We start from the raw sequence: 15,283 nt of genomic DNA on the forward strand, positions 1-15,283 counted from the left end.
TCTGTGCGACCTTGCCACCTCTGCATTAAACTGCCCTACGTAAATGAGATAGCTTTACTAAATTACCTTTGAATTTTTTTTTTTAATTTTTATTTTTAACTACCAGGTTGAAATAGGTAAAACTGTGTTAGTAACTGTGAGGGTTCTTGGCTCTTCCAAACGCCCATTCCGAAATAAATACTTCAGAAACATGGAGCTCAAATTGCAACTGGCTTCTGCCATTGTGACCCTGGCGTGAGTACCATTTCAATTCTTCTTTCTTCTTAAGTTTATTATCATGAGAATATCCCTCCTGGTAGCCTGGTTATCTCTCCCTTAGGTTATTTCAGATTTTCTTTTTTGTGTGTGTGTAATAAAGTTTTATTAAAGTATAAAGGAGATAGAGAAAGCTTCTGACATAGGCATCATAAGGGGGCAGAAAGAGTACCCCCCTGCTAGTCTTCAGCTGGATGTTATATAGTCACTGCTGCTGCTAAGTCACTTCAGTCGTGTCCGACTCTGTGCGACCCCATAGACGGCAGCCCACCAGGCTCCCCCATCCCTGGGATTCTCCAAGCAAGAACACTGGAGTGGGTTGTCATTTCCTTCTCCAATGCATGAAAGTGAAAAGTGAAAGTGAAGTTGTGTCTGACTCTTAGCGACCCCATGGATTGCAGCCCACCAGGCTCCTCCGTCCATGGGATTTTCCAGGCAAGAGTACTGGAGTGGGGTGCCATTGCCTTCTCTGTATTTCAGATTTTCTTCTTTCCTTTTTTGTCACAGTACAGCCCACATTCTCTTCCCACACTCAAGTCTCAACAAAATACCCCTTTCACATCTTCAGATGTCTTATTTTGGGACTAATATGTGTCTCATTAACACTTCTATTTTATGGAACTTCTTGGATGATATCCTTTGAGGATGCTTCAGGCTTGAGGACCTTCAAAAACTCTATCTAGTAGTAGAGGCACTGGTATTCCCCTCTGCAAAAGAAAAAATACCCAAATTCTGAGGCAATTTAGTATTTGTAGTTTTGCCAGGCTATGTTTATATTGCCCTTATTCCTTTGGAGACTTAGAACAAATATTTGCCCTTCAGGAGCTTCCCGCCATTGCTATGAACTTTGTCTTGACTCTGAAAGTTATTTTCTGGCAGTTCCTCTTAACCTGAGTTAAAATGAGCAGAAGACTGGGAATTCCCTGGGAGTCCAGTGATTAGGATTCTGCATTCTAAGGGCTGTACCTGAGTTCATTCCCTGGTTGGGGAACTAAGATCCCACAAGCATCTTAGAAAGATGTATAAGTGGCCAATCTTAAAAACAAATCTTTCTCACCTAGAAATTCATGGGTCTTTTCAGGCTAATGGAGGAACAAGATGAATACTCTGAAAATTATATCCTTCGAGCTATCACTGTTGGGCAAACCACACTTGTAGCTATTGCCAGGGACAAGATGGGGAGAAAATTCACATCAACCCCTCAACAAATTGAAGTAAGGAAATTATCTCATCCAAAATTCATACTTCATCTTGTTTATAAATTTATAAGTTTTATAAATGTCCAGTGGTTAGGACTCTATGCTTTCACTGCTTACATCATGAGTTCAATCCCTGGTTGGGGAACTAAGAGCCCACAAGTTGTGAAGTATGGCCAAAAAAAGTAATTGTAAACATAATTTTAATGACCACTTTTATTGCAGTGAGTGGATACATAATAACTTATTTAAGCATTTTCACTTAAGTAATTTGTAATTTTTTGCTATTAAAATGAAAATTTGTGTTATAAATAAAATAAAATACCTGTCTTTGTATACAACTTCATTGTACATAATTAGGAGTTTTTTTTCCCTTAGAATAAGCTGCATGATCATTTGTCGTGAAGTTGACTCTAGTTAACCACTGTTGTCCTTTTGGTTTTCTCCTTCAAGGTGTTTCCTCCATTTAGACTTGTTCCAGAGAAAATGACACTGATTCCAACTAACATGATGCAGGTGATCCTAAAGCCAAAAATGAGCCTTTCTCTTCATCCCACCTCTGTCCCACCCCAATACACATATACACCTCTTCCTGTTGGCCTTCCCTTGTCCACTCTCAACCAAGTACAACAGGATCTGATAAAGAAGAAAATTAGTATTTTCTTTGTTCTTTGATAATCATGGTATGAACTACTTCTTGGAATCCCATGGATTATTTATAGCACTTGTATTTCATCTGCATTTGAGCTGATATGGCATATGCTGGTTGGAAAGTGGGGGAAGGTGAAGAAGTTGAGTTGCTCAGACAGAATGTTGGAAAAGGAGATATGACTTCTCCTCAAACTCCAGCATTCACTGGTGTGTTTAAATTTCAGGTGATGTCTGAAGGTGGCCCTCAGCCTCAATCTATCATTCATTTCTCCATCAGTAATCAGACCGTGGCTGTTGTTAACAGGAGGGGCCAAGTTACAGGGAAGGTAGTTGGCAGAGCTGTGGTCCATGGCACCATTCAGACAGTAAATGAAGATACTGGAAAAGTCATTGTGTTTTCCCAGGTATCGGTTCTTTGTTCTGCTCTGCTTCTGCTCTTCCATCTGGGAGTCATATTGGGAGGTGGAGGAGGAAGTAGTGATGGGGAGAGTGTCAGTAGCCCATGGGAAATATGTAATCTTTAGTGAAAAACTCACTGAGTATTTGACATTGTTATGAGACATAGTCCCTATGCTTAAGAAATTGTTTCAAGAACAACAACAACAAAAAGCCCATATATATGGCATATTTTTGTTGTCATTGTTGTTGAATGCCCCCAAACAACAACAATCAAATGAGTTGTCATAAGCATCTGTCTACCCCACAGACATTCCCTGTTAGCCTAAGCTTGCTCTCCACCCTGTTGAGCAGGATGAAGTACAGATTGAGGTTGTACAGCTAAGGGCTGTTAGGATCCTTGCAGCTGCAACTCGACTCATCACAGCTACTGAGGTCAGTATGATGGTTCTGTTTCAGGTTCATTATGTTGATAATGCCAGCTGGACAGGAGGTATAGCACAAAACCACTCTTCCTTTTCAGATGCCAGTTTATGTCATGGGAGTGACCAGTACCCAGACCCCTTTCTCCTTCAGCAGTGCCAACCCTGGGCTCACATTCCATTGGTCCATGAGCAAAAGGGATGTACTGGATTTAGTGCCCAGGCATTCAGAGGTATGAACATATCTGTTAATATATTACCTTAGGGATTTATTTTATTTCATCCTTGGTTTTAGACTGACTTCCTTCTAAACTACACAACATTATTACTTACTCTGTTTCTGATTGTTCTGTGAATGCTATAAACCTGAAAATCATATGAAGAACTCAAATTTGAGTATTCAGATAATACTACACAATATTTAACATACTTTGCTGGAAAGAACTCTTAAGAAAGCAATGCTTAAGAAAGCATTGCTTCCTTTGATACATTTGCTGTTATATAATGTTGCATTTGTGAACAAATAACTGTGTTACATGAATAATATATTATGAATATAAAGTATTTATACATAGAGTTTAAATATGTGATATAATCTTTCAACATACTCAGACATACTTAATTATATTAATAATCATGTTTGTGTTACATGATGGGCAGTTGACATTAAGACTTGAGGAAGCTGGATGCTGAGCACATTTCTGGGCCCATGCAACTAGGAGCTGGGGAAGAACTGGAATCTTCCCTCGTGCATGTAGGGTGCTATGGGTGTCATAGGGCTTGTGTGGGCCACCAACTGGCAACTGATTCTGGACTGAGTACCTTATATCAATGGCAAATTTAAGGACAGTTAATTAAACTGTTCTTCCACGGTGGTACCGGCTTCTCCAAATTCAGCACCTGCTGCTTTTGAAATGCCCATAGCCCCTCATGATGGCCACTGAGGAAATCCACAATGCAACATGAATCTTTATGTTTTTTTTTAAATAGCCTTTATACTTTAATGCATTTAGCACTTACTCTGAAATCTGGAAAAGAAAAAAAATGAAGTGGATACTACAGACAAATTTTACCTTTATTACCTGATCATCAGTTTAATGGAACCCACCCAAGATGGTCCAGGATCAGTGGCAGCCACCTAGGTCTGGTCTTTACCTTAGGAAGAAGAAACTTGGGATCAAGATACCCAGAAGGTCACAATTCAGTGCCTACAAAAACAAAGAATTAGAGTTAGACCTTAAAAGAGATCAGAGGGGTTATAGAAGCTACAATTAGTCATTTCTGGAGCTAGTTACAAAGAAAAGTATGGAAAAATTTAAAAATTTCCAATTTTCTGAAAATATCCTAGATCTATAATCTAAGGAAACTCTAGTGGTTGGGTCTTCTGTCATGGACTCCACAGAGCCTGGTTTTACTTGGAACTGAAAAGGGATATAACTATACTTATTTGGTAGAGTTCTGCAGAAGGATTTGGCTTTTTTTCCAAATAGGAAAAAAAGGGATAGCAAATAGGAATTGTGTGAAAGGAAGGGATGGCATAAGCCTTATTAGCACCTGCTCTACTTTTTCCTTCCTTTAATTTTCTTGTCTAAAGAAGCACTCTTTTCTCTAACAGAAGAAATGATTGAGAGCTACACAAAGATTTTCTTCCCCAGCTTTTGACCTCACATAGACAAACTGGGTGATGAAATGGGCAAATACAAAGGTCTGTAACGGTCAGTGCATTTGGCAATTCCATGGATCTGTTTCTTGCTTCAACAGTGCTTGGATGGAACAGACCCAAGGACACTCCCTTGCCCCAGCCTCCTACCACCTGCCAACCTTTTTTCCAGTTGCAACAACTTGAATCAGTCACTCAGCTGTCCGTGATCACCAGGGACCAGCCAACATCATTTTTTGAGCTTAACTCCTTATTACCGATCAACTATGAACTCCTAGATTTGTCATAATTATTCCACTGACATGGAGTCTATCATCAACCACCTGGTCAACAAGCATCTGTGGGCCTCCTACACCTACCTCTCCGTGGAATTCTATTTCAACTGCAATGATGTGGTTCTGGAGGGCATGGGCCACTTTTTCCACAGTGTGGCTCTGGAAGGCATGGGCCACTTTTTCCACGAATTGGCTGATGAGCAGGGCAAGGGCTACGGGCATCTCTTGAAAATGCAAAACCAGCACAGTGGCTACACCCTCTTTCAAGACATGCAGTAGCATCTGAAGGTGAGTGGGTAAAACCCAGAATCCTATGGAAGCCTCTGCACTCATGGAGAAGAACCTGAGCCAGGCCATTTTGGATCTCCATGACCTGGGTTCTGCCCATGCAGACCCCCATCTCTGTGACTTCTTAGAGAGCTGTGTCCTAGATGAAGAGGTAAAACTCATTAAGAAAATGGTGATCACCCGACCAACCTCCACAGGTTGGTTGGTCCCCAGATTGAATTGGGTGGGTATCTCTTCTAAAGGCTCACCCTCAAGCATGACTTGGAGCCTCTGGAGCCCCGCAGCCTTTGACAAGTCCCTCTGGGGTCAGGGCTTTTGCATGACACCAGAAGCCCTTCTCGATAACCAGTAAGGCAGCTTTTCAACTATCCTGGAGCCCTCTCCCAAACCTTGGACCAAATGGAAACATTAAAACTTATTTGCAGCAAAAAAGGAAGAAAGGTCTCTAATGTCTTACAAGGTAGACTTCCTGCACTGTGGTGTCACCATTTAGAAATTCAGTTGAATTAAACAATTATAAAACACTTGTTCTTTAGCATAAAACTTTCTTCCAGACAATTGATCAAAATCTACACAATGGAAACAGGTATTTTTATGTAGGGATGGAGGGAATGGTGATTTTGGAATTTGGAACTCCTGAGTCAAGTGAGCAAAGGAAGGCCTTGAGGGCTCCAGACAGCAAAAAGGCAGAGGAGACAGGACATGAAATGAATGATAGAAATGGAATTGCCAAAAAGATAGGCAAGTGCCTACTTCAGCGTTTGCCTTAGTGTTGGACCTCCCTTCTCTCTCACCAGAAGTCCGTCAAGGTCTAATCCTCATCTAGTCTAGACTAGAATGGAAGTAAAGCAAATAGAGAAATTGTCAGCTAGTTTTAACATTGTCCTAAACAGGGGCTTCCCTTTCTTGTCCTCTTCCTCCCTTGCTATCACTCTGAACTCCAGGAGTAGATTGCCTAACTTCTCTCTGATCTCAGGCTCTACTGTCTCAACCCATTTAGGAAACCCCTTTTTTCATTTGCATTCTCCTATCAATTAATTGACTTCAAGATGAGAATTCTTGTAGAGGAATCTTTCCAGAATTAGTTGAGCATTGAACACATAAGTGTACTTTAGGGGTGACTGTGTTGCTGGGAATATGAAAAGAAACAAATATGAAAAAACCCTGGGGGAATTCCCTGGTGGTCCAGTGATAAGGACTTGGTGCTTTCACTGCAGGGGACCTGGATTCAATCCCTGGTTGTGAACTAAGATCCCACAAGCTGTGTGGTGTGGCCACAAAAAGAAAAAAAAAAAGAAAAAATGGGCTTCCCTGGTGACACAGTGGATAAGAATCCGCCTGCCAATGCAGGGGACACAGGTTTAATCCCTGGTCCAGGAAAATCCTAAATGCCATGGGGCAACTAAACCGCTGCACCAAAACTACTGAAAACCATGCATCCTAGAGCCCATGATCTTCAACAGGAGAAACCACCACAAAGAGAAGCCTGCACACCACAACTAGAGGATAGCCCTCACCATCTGCAACTAGAGAAAACCTGCGTGCAGCAGTGAAGACCTAGTATAGCCATAAATAAATAGATAATTTAAAAATTTTTAAATGAAGAAAGAAAATAAGCCTGGGACTCTAATTCTTCTGGATAGCTATTTTCAACAAAGAGGGAAGGGCACAGTGTTTATTCATGAATATTTCTTAATCCATCCCTTTCCTGTCTAGGTTTTTCTGCAACTTCCAGTAGAGAATAACTTTGCCATGGTTGTCCACACAAAAGCAGCTGGTCGGACCAATATCAAAGTCACTGTCCACTGTATGAACAGTTCATCTGGACAGTTCGAGGGGAATTTGTTAGAACTGTCTGATGAAGTTCAGATCCTGGTAAGATCCCAAACCTAAATCTTGTTTTTGTTTATCAAGGAGAAGAAAGTTATATTCTCTTATATTCCATGAAGAGTTTGTCTGGATAGAGATAGAGAAATTGCTAGAGGGATCTCTAAAATAGGCTTAGGGTTTCTAGATCTTTGTTATTTCTGCTAATTGTTTGTCTGTGGGTATTGACCTTACAAACTACAACACATGCATTCAACTCCCAACACAATGAATAGTATACAAACATATACAAACACCACGATAGCGAAAGAGGAATTAATTTCTGATTTATTCTGCCTAACATAGATATTATGATACATTCCGTTTAGCTATATTCACAGGTAGAATGAAATCCTGTCCTAACTTCTGGTAAGGTGTAAGAGTATGAAGTTTCTATAGATGTATTCAAGCTGAAAGTTAAATGGCCCTACTGTTTTTAGAATTCAAAAAATATATATATTTTTTATAGAGGAAATAAGTTTCTCTACCTCTGAATTTGGGATTAATTTTTTTTCTTTTCTTTTTATCTTTTGTTTTGGCTTTGGTTCCCTAATTCAGTGAAGGGTAGAGGAAAAAGCACTTTACTGGGAGGTAGAAAACCTAAATAGTGCCCTTGCTAATTTAATACTAGAGGTTCTTCATTCTCAAATCTCTGTTTAGATTACTAGAACTAAAATTAGAAATTTCAAAATCATTTTATACTAATATCTAAGTAATATAGGGGATATGGTAAGTGCAAAAACTATGCCTAGTCCCTTGTAGTCAGAAACAGGCTATGTTAGGTTATATGTTCTAGACTACCTAAATATGTTTTAAATGCCTGGCTCATTTTGGAAAGCAATATTGTGGAACGTGGGCTAAATTGCAGTCAGGCAGACTTGATTTGTAGTTTGTCCATTTGTGAGTAAAGGTCATCATTTGTCTTTTCCAGAAATGAGGAAAGCATCATTTTCTCATTCCAGGTGTTTGAAAAACTTGAACTTTTCTATCCAGAGTGCCAACCTGAACGAATTCTGATGTCCATGAATTCTCAGCTCAAACTCCATACCAACAGGTAAGGAGAATAGAGAAGAAGATAGGCTAGGATCTAACTTTACCCTCAGTGAAACACTGCACATGAAAGAACCATTGCCTTCTAGGTGATTTTTCTAACCCACAAATAAATTTTTTAGTTGAAGTGAAATTCACATAACATCAAATTAAATTGTCTGATTCAGTGATGTTTAGTACATACACAGTATTGTGCAACCATCACCTCTAGTTTCAAAACATTTTCATTATCACCAGAGACCCATACCCATTAAATACTCACTCACCATTCTCCTCTCCTCTCAGTCCCTAGCAATCACTAATCAGCTGTCTCTGTGGATTTAAATATTGTATGTTTCATGTAAATGAAATCATACCATGTGACCTTTTGTGTTGACTTCTTGCAGTTAACATGATTTCAAGGTTCATCCATGCCGTAGCATGTATGGGTGCTTCATTCCTTTTTATGACTGAATAATATTCCATTGTATGACTATACTACGTTTTGTTTATCTAATTGTCCATTGGTGGACCTTTGGTTTGTTTTCACCTTTTAGCTATTGTGGATAGTGCTGCTATGAACATTCATGTACAAGTATCTGTTTGAATACAGTTGTCCCTTGGCATCCACCAAGGATTGGTTCCAGGACCCACCCTTGCCCCCAAAATCTGCAGACTCAAAGATCCATTATATAAAATGGTATAGTGTTTATAGTGCATTATAGGTTATAGTACATACAACCTATGCTCGTCTTCCTGTATACTTTAAACTATCTCTAAATTGCTTAAAATACCTAATACAATATAAATGTTATGTAAATAGTCACCAGTCCAAGGCAAGTTCACATTTTTGCTGCACATTTTTGCTGCAAAGTTTCACATTGCTTTCTGGAACTTTTTGAAATTTTCCGTCTGTGCTTGGTTGAATCTGTGGTTGCAGAACCCACAGATGTGAAAAGCTGACTTTACCTGTTTTTAATTATTTTCACCGAATAATTTTTTAATGATAAATATATAATAGTATTTGATTTTTAAGGAGATAAGCATAATCCAAAGGCTGACTTTTACCTGAGGAACAAATAACTACACAACAAGGAGAATCGAGCAGTTTTCTGAGTACAGCCTCTAACAGTGATCTAGGCAATTGCTACTCCTTTTTTTCTGATCAGTCAGAGCCCCCAAGAGATGCCACTTGCCCCCATTTATTCCCTAGGGAAGGGGCCGCCTTTGTGAGTTCCCGTGTTCTCAAGTGTTTCCCTAATTCATCTGTCATTGAGGAGGATGGTGAAGGGCTCCTGAAAGCTGGTTCCATTGCAGGTACTGCTGTGTTAGAAGTCACTTCTACAGAACCTTTTGGAGTAAACCAAACAACTATAACTGGGGTTCAGGTGAGTTCAGGGACTTACTCAAAAAAATAAAAGGAATACCATGGCCTTAAGAGGCAGATTTACTTTGTTTAGAACTAGAAACTTCTCTGGAAGTCAGAAATGAACTGTAAGATAAAAGGACAATCTTGACATGAACCATCAAATTAAAGTGGACTTTAGAGTCCTTGTTATAAAAGACAATCTCAAAATGGTATGACTGTTTTCTGAGCAACTTTGGCAAAAGGATTGGTATGGGAGAAATGCAGAACTATTACTATCAAAATTAGGCTTTTTGATATGTTTTAAATGTTTTTAGACTTTTAAAAAAAAATTAGAAGAGACCTTAGAAGTAAGTTAGTCTAAAACAAAATGTTTGGAGCATTAAAAATCTAGTATGTTCCAGCCTTGTGTTGCTCCTTTTATGTATATTTTTTTTTACGCACCACAAAAACCCTATTATACAAGCATCATTAGCCCTATTAAACTGATAAGAAATATAAAACCTAGAATGGTTAAATGAAGATATGAAATGATAAAGCTAGGTTTCAAAGCTGGACTTCCCTTATTGTATCACAGTGTTTTACTTCCCTTACTTTATCTGTTATAGTACAAAAACACAATCTATAGTATTCTTGATAAGTTATCAATTACTTAACAATAAATAATACACTCTTCACAAAAGAGGAAATACAGTCCATTCCTCAAAAAACTCCAGCTTTGCTTCATATTTCTGCTGTTAAAATCATTAAAAGAGGCTTCCCAGGTGGCACAGTGGTAAAGAATCCACTTGCCAATGCAAGAGATGCAAGAGACATGGGTTTGAACCCTCAGTTGGAAAGATCCCCTGGAGAAGGAAATGACAACCCATTCCAGTATTCTTGCCTGGAAAATTCCATGAGCAGAGGAGCCCAGTGGGCTATAGTCCATGGAGTCACTAAGAGGCAAATATGACTGAGCAGCTGAGCACGCACCGATAATTAAAAGCCATTTCCTGTACTGTCATATTTCTTTTTCACTCTGATTTAAGTCATCTGAAATCAAGAGCTAGCTACTTCCTACAAAAGAGGAACATGATTTTTATCGCTGATTGTAAGTCTCAGAATATGGTCATAGTCCCCTCCAGTGCATTCTGCTCTGTACCAATAGGTTTTGTCTCCCACAGGTAGCACCAGTGACATACCTGCGAATGAGCAGCCACCCCAGGCTATACACGGCTCAAGGAAGGACCCTATCAGCCTTTCCCTTGGGCATGTCTCTTACCTTCATTGTTCAGTTTTACAATAGCATTGGAGAGAAATTCCACACACACAACACCCAGCTTTATCTGGCTTTAAACAGGTATGGAAAGCAAAGGAATGGTGTTATCGCTATGGCAGAAATCTTGTAGATTAGCCTGGTATAAGCAGCACTAGTAAATTCCTCTTATGCACTTGGAATCTGATCTTTCTTTCATTAAGATAGGGAGGGACAGTTGACTTTAATATTGGGACTTCCCTGGAGGTTCAGTGGTTAGGACTCCATGCTTTCACTTCTATGGGCCTGGGTTCAATCCCTGGTTGAGGAACTAAAGTCACACATGGTGGTATGACCAAAAAAGCAACAAAACAAAAAACTATCTGCTTTTTTAAAAAATGGGGGAAAGACCAGAATTAATTATTCAATGAAGAAGATTTTTAATATTTGAATTTGATAAGTCCTAGTTCATATAAAACTCCTATAAGGAGCCAACTGGAGTATTATCAAAAAGCCAAACTGGAAAAAAAATTTTTTAAGAAAAATAGCCTAGCTGGGCACCACGTATATAAATGTAATAGACCTGATCCCTGGCCCTAGTTGTTTACTCTCCACTGTAGAATTCCATCTGAATTCATTTGAGCTATTGAATATAAAATGTTGTGATAGGGTCTGGCTCCAGAACTGTTGACTCTTTTCAGAGATTTCTACCTTTCATGTCTACTTTCAGAGATGACCTGCTGCTCATTGGACCAGGGAATAGGAACTACACTTACATGGCCCAGGCTGTGAACAGAGGGGTGACACTTGTGGGGCTCTGGGACCGGAGACATCCAGGCATGGCAGATTATATCCCTGTTCCTGTAGAGCATGCCATCGAGCCAGACACCAAGCTTACGTTTGTCGGAGATGTCATCTGCTTCCGTACTTACCTCCTCAACCAGAACGGTTTGGATACTTTCGCTTTCTCAACCTCACAACTGACAGGATTAGAAAGCAACTCATCCCTTAGAGGATTTCTCTCTGAGAAAGAAAATACTTGAGTGTATTTTATTATTTTTCATGTTAATTGATAATTCTTAGTTTAGTGCCCATTTCTCTCCATAGCCAGCTGACTAGAAGTCAGCCAGTAATATTTATCAAAAGTCTATTGAACACATAGGCAGTGCGGAGTACCATCCCTTCTTCTCCACTCCTAGCTTCTGAAGGAAGATAATTGCAAAGTTGAACATCAATAAAGGATGAGATGAAAGGAAGGAAAAGACAATAAGGCTTTAGTTCTAAGAACCAATTGTGTGTACACTGTTTTGTGAGGCAACTTTAAAGGCCTAACTTCCATGTATACCATCACTGAAAGAAGGTTTGGCCTTGCACTGGGCTACAGTATACTCATGATCAACAACGTATTTCTGTTCTAAGAAGTACTGTTGAGTTACAGAAAATCAGTCTTGGCTTTGGAAATGTGTTATATCTTTAGGCTCACAGGTAGCATATCCCAAAATGGTATACACGGACTGGTTGTATGCAATCAAATAATCCATCCAAGTAAGGCTGGCTGGGGTGGTATGTGGTTTGGGTTTTGCATCCTCTTTGGGGAATTATGGATACATGTTATTTGGGTAAAGTGATGTAACATCGGACCTGACTTTAACATTAACCATATATTTTGGACTTGATACAGAGGGAACTCTATTCAGCCTGAGTCAAATCCTCCAATCCTGACAACTGACTTGTAAACAACCACTACTTATTAACATGTAATCCAGGGTCAGTGAACTAACTGCTTACTATACCATGACTATTAATCTTTTGTTGATGAAACAGAGGCTTAAAAAAGGAAAACTTCCTTTTCCTAGGTTCTGTCAGGATGGTCACTCTTGTCATCCACTCTGGAATTTTGGGTCATCTCAAGTCAGTACCACTTTGGATGAGGATGCAGAAGGGCCACATTCGAGGATCAGTAATCCAATCTAATATTTGACATTTCTCTAGCACCTTGGGACTTAAGCCAAAGTAAACTAATCCTCTCTTCTGCCAGCTGATACTTGCTTGCAGTCTTCTTGCTGATATCAATCAGTAGTTTAAAGCAGATTCATTGTAGCAGGGTCTATACAAAGTTTCAGTTCAGTTCAGTTCAGTTCTTCAGTCATGTCCCACTCTTTGCAACCCCATGAATCGCAGCATGCCAGGCCTCCCTGTCCATCACCAACTCTCGGAGTTTACCCAAACTCACGTCCATAGAGTTGGTGATGCCATACAGCCATCTCATCCTCTGTCATCCCCTTCTCCTCCTGCCCCCAATCCCTCCCAGCACCAGGGTCTTTTCCAATGAGTCAACTCTTTGCATGAGGTGGCCAAAGTATTGGAGTTTCAGCTTCAGCATCAGTTCTTACAATGAACACCTAGGACTAATCTCCTTTAGGATAGACTGGTTGGATTTCCTTGCAGTCCAAGGGACTCTCAAGAGTCTTCTCCAACACAACAGTTCAGCATCAATTCTTCATTGCTCAGCTTTCTTCACAGTCCAACTCTCACATCCATACATGACCACTGGAAAAACCATAGCCTTGACTAGACGGACCTTTGTGGGCAAAGTAATGTCTCTGCTTTTGAATATGCTATCTAGGTTGGTCATAACTTTCCTTCCAAGGAGTAAGTGTCTTTTAATTTCATGGCTGCAGTCACCATCTGCAGTGATTTTGGAGCCCAGAAAAATAAAGTCTGACACTGTTTCCACTGTTTGCCCATCTATCTGCCATGAAGTGATGGGACTGGATGCCATGATCTTAGTTTTCTGAATGTTGAGCTTTAAGCCAACTTTTTCACTCTCCTCTTTCACTTTCATCAAGAGGCTTTTGAGTTCCTCTTCACTTTCTGCCATAGGGGTGATGTCATCTGCATATCTGAGGTTACTGATATTTCTCCGGGCAATCTTGATTCCAGCTTGTGCTTCTTCCAGCCCAGCGTTTCTCATGATGTACTCTGCATATAAGTTAAATAAGCAGGGTGACAATATACACCTTTGATGTACTCCTTTTCCTATTTGGAACCAGTCTGTTGTTCCATGTCCAGTTCTAACTGTTGCTTCCTGACCTGCATATAGGTTTCTTAAGAGGCAGGTCAGGTGGTCTGGTATTCCCATCTCTTTCAGAATTTTCCACAGTTGATTGTGATCCACACAGTCAAAGGCTTTGGCATAGTCAATAAAGCAGAAATAGATGTTTTTCTGGAACTCTCTTGCTTTTTCGATGATCCAGCAGATGTTGGCAATTTGATCTCTGGTTCCTCTGCCTTTTCTAAAACCAGCTTGAACATCTGGAAGTTCACAGTTCACATATTGCTGAAGCCTGGCTTGGAGAATATTGAGCATTACTTTACTAGTGTGTAAAAACTTCCCTGGTGGCTCAGATGGTTAAGCATCTGCCTCCAATGCAGGAGACCAGGGCTTGATCCCTGGGTTGGGAAGATCTTCTGGAGAAGGAAATGGCACCCCACTCCAGTACTCTTGCCTGGAAAATCCCATGGACAGAGGAGCCTGGTAGGCTATAGTCATGGAGTCGCAAAGAGTCGGACACGACTGAGCTACTTCACTTCACTTCACTTTACTAGCGTGTGAGATGGAGTGCTATTCCTATGTGTAAAAGATGTTTTTCTTTTTCCTAAGGAGAACAGTTATATTCTCCAAGTAGCTTTTGTGATTCTAAGTTCAGCAGTTCCTATTTTGTTTTGCTGGCATGAAGGGGAACCCAACATTAGGAAAACAAAGTTAGGGACTTCCCTGATAGTCCAGTGGTTAAGACTCTGTGCTTCCATTGCCGGGGCATGGGTTCAATCCCTGGTCCAGGAACTAATATCCCCACATGCCACGTAGCACAGCCAAAAATGAAAAAGAAAACAAAGTTATCCTCACAGCTGGGTGCTCCTCCTGGGAAGGGATATATGAATGCTTAAATGGTCTACTGACTTGGATTCTGAGTAAGGTGAGAGTGACCATCAAATTATATCAAAGGTTGCAGTCAACTGCTTTCTCTTGTCTTTTCCTAGGTGAACCCGGGATGTGGATGATTTCTGCTGACAATATTCTACAAACAGACATTGTCACTGGGGTAGGAGTGGCCAGGAGTCCAGGAACAGCAACTATCTTTCATGACATCCCAGGACTAGTGAAAACATATCGAGAGGTAAACTTAATGATATGAGACGAGCCCATGGGTGTTCCTTGGTGGCCTAGTGGTTAGAATTCCAGGCTTTCACTGCCATGGAGCAGGTTCCAGCTCTGGTTGGAAAACTGAGATTCCACAAGAGTCTAAAGTAACTATTTCCACATATGGGAATATATATATAGAAAGCACATCCTATTAAAAGAAATATACTCATATATCAGATACAAAACCAGACAACAGACTTTATTGAAACATAGATAATTTAAGCATAGATTAAGGTTCTTAAACAAAGGAATGACTAGTCTGATTTATAATGTAAAATATCACTGTGGCTACTGATTGGTACTAGACTGTAGGGACAGGAGTAGAAGCTGAGAGACCAGTTATTGCAGTTCCCAGCTGAGATATGATGGTGGATCAGAGTGACAATTGAGGAGGTGGTGAAAAGTTGATCAGATTCTAAATAGAATTTTATAGGTATA

At 40.1% G+C, this 15,283-nt stretch overlaps 2 protein-coding genes and 1 pseudogene across 2 annotated transcripts in view; all 3 read left to right on the forward strand.

Moving 5' to 3' along the window:
- NUP210L (nucleoporin 210 like) overlaps positions 1-15,283 on the forward strand; it is a 99,028-nt gene that overhangs the window by 69,764 nt on the left and 13,981 nt on the right. The window contains exons 22-33 of the mRNA XM_006044159.4: positions 107-234; positions 1,337-1,469; positions 1,905-1,967; positions 2,327-2,506; positions 2,853-2,933; positions 3,022-3,153; positions 6,860-7,018; positions 7,972-8,063; positions 9,252-9,426; positions 10,568-10,743; positions 11,369-11,586; positions 14,683-14,819. Coding sequence (XP_006044221.4) covers positions 107-234; positions 1,337-1,469; positions 1,905-1,967; positions 2,327-2,506; positions 2,853-2,933; positions 3,022-3,153; positions 6,860-7,018; positions 7,972-8,063; positions 9,252-9,426; positions 10,568-10,743; positions 11,369-11,586; positions 14,683-14,819 — 1,674 coding nt within the window. The remainder of the gene's footprint in view (positions 1-106; positions 235-1,336; positions 1,470-1,904; positions 1,968-2,326; positions 2,507-2,852; positions 2,934-3,021; positions 3,154-6,859; positions 7,019-7,971; positions 8,064-9,251; positions 9,427-10,567; positions 10,744-11,368; positions 11,587-14,682; positions 14,820-15,283) is intronic.
- Positions 3,489-4,663, forward strand: LOC112585550 (annotated as a pseudogene).
- Positions 4,787-5,139, forward strand: LOC123465887 (ferritin light chain-like). Its single transcript, XM_045166032.1, has one exon. It carries the CDS (start codon positions 4,883-4,885, stop codon positions 5,132-5,134), a length of 252 nt encoding a protein of 83 aa, XP_045021967.1. The 5' UTR covers positions 4,787-4,882; the 3' UTR covers positions 5,135-5,139.

This window comes from Bubalus bubalis, chromosome 6 (genome assembly GCF_019923935.1).
Source record: "Bubalus bubalis isolate 160015118507 breed Murrah chromosome 6, NDDB_SH_1, whole genome shotgun sequence".
Lineage (NCBI taxonomy): Eukaryota > Metazoa > Chordata > Mammalia > Artiodactyla > Bovidae > Bubalus > Bubalus bubalis.

Coding starts and splice junctions, on each gene's coding strand:
- LOC123465887 (XM_045166032.1), top strand. CDS start 4,883: ATGGAGTCTATCATCAACCACCTGGTCAACAAGCATCTGTGGGCCTCC.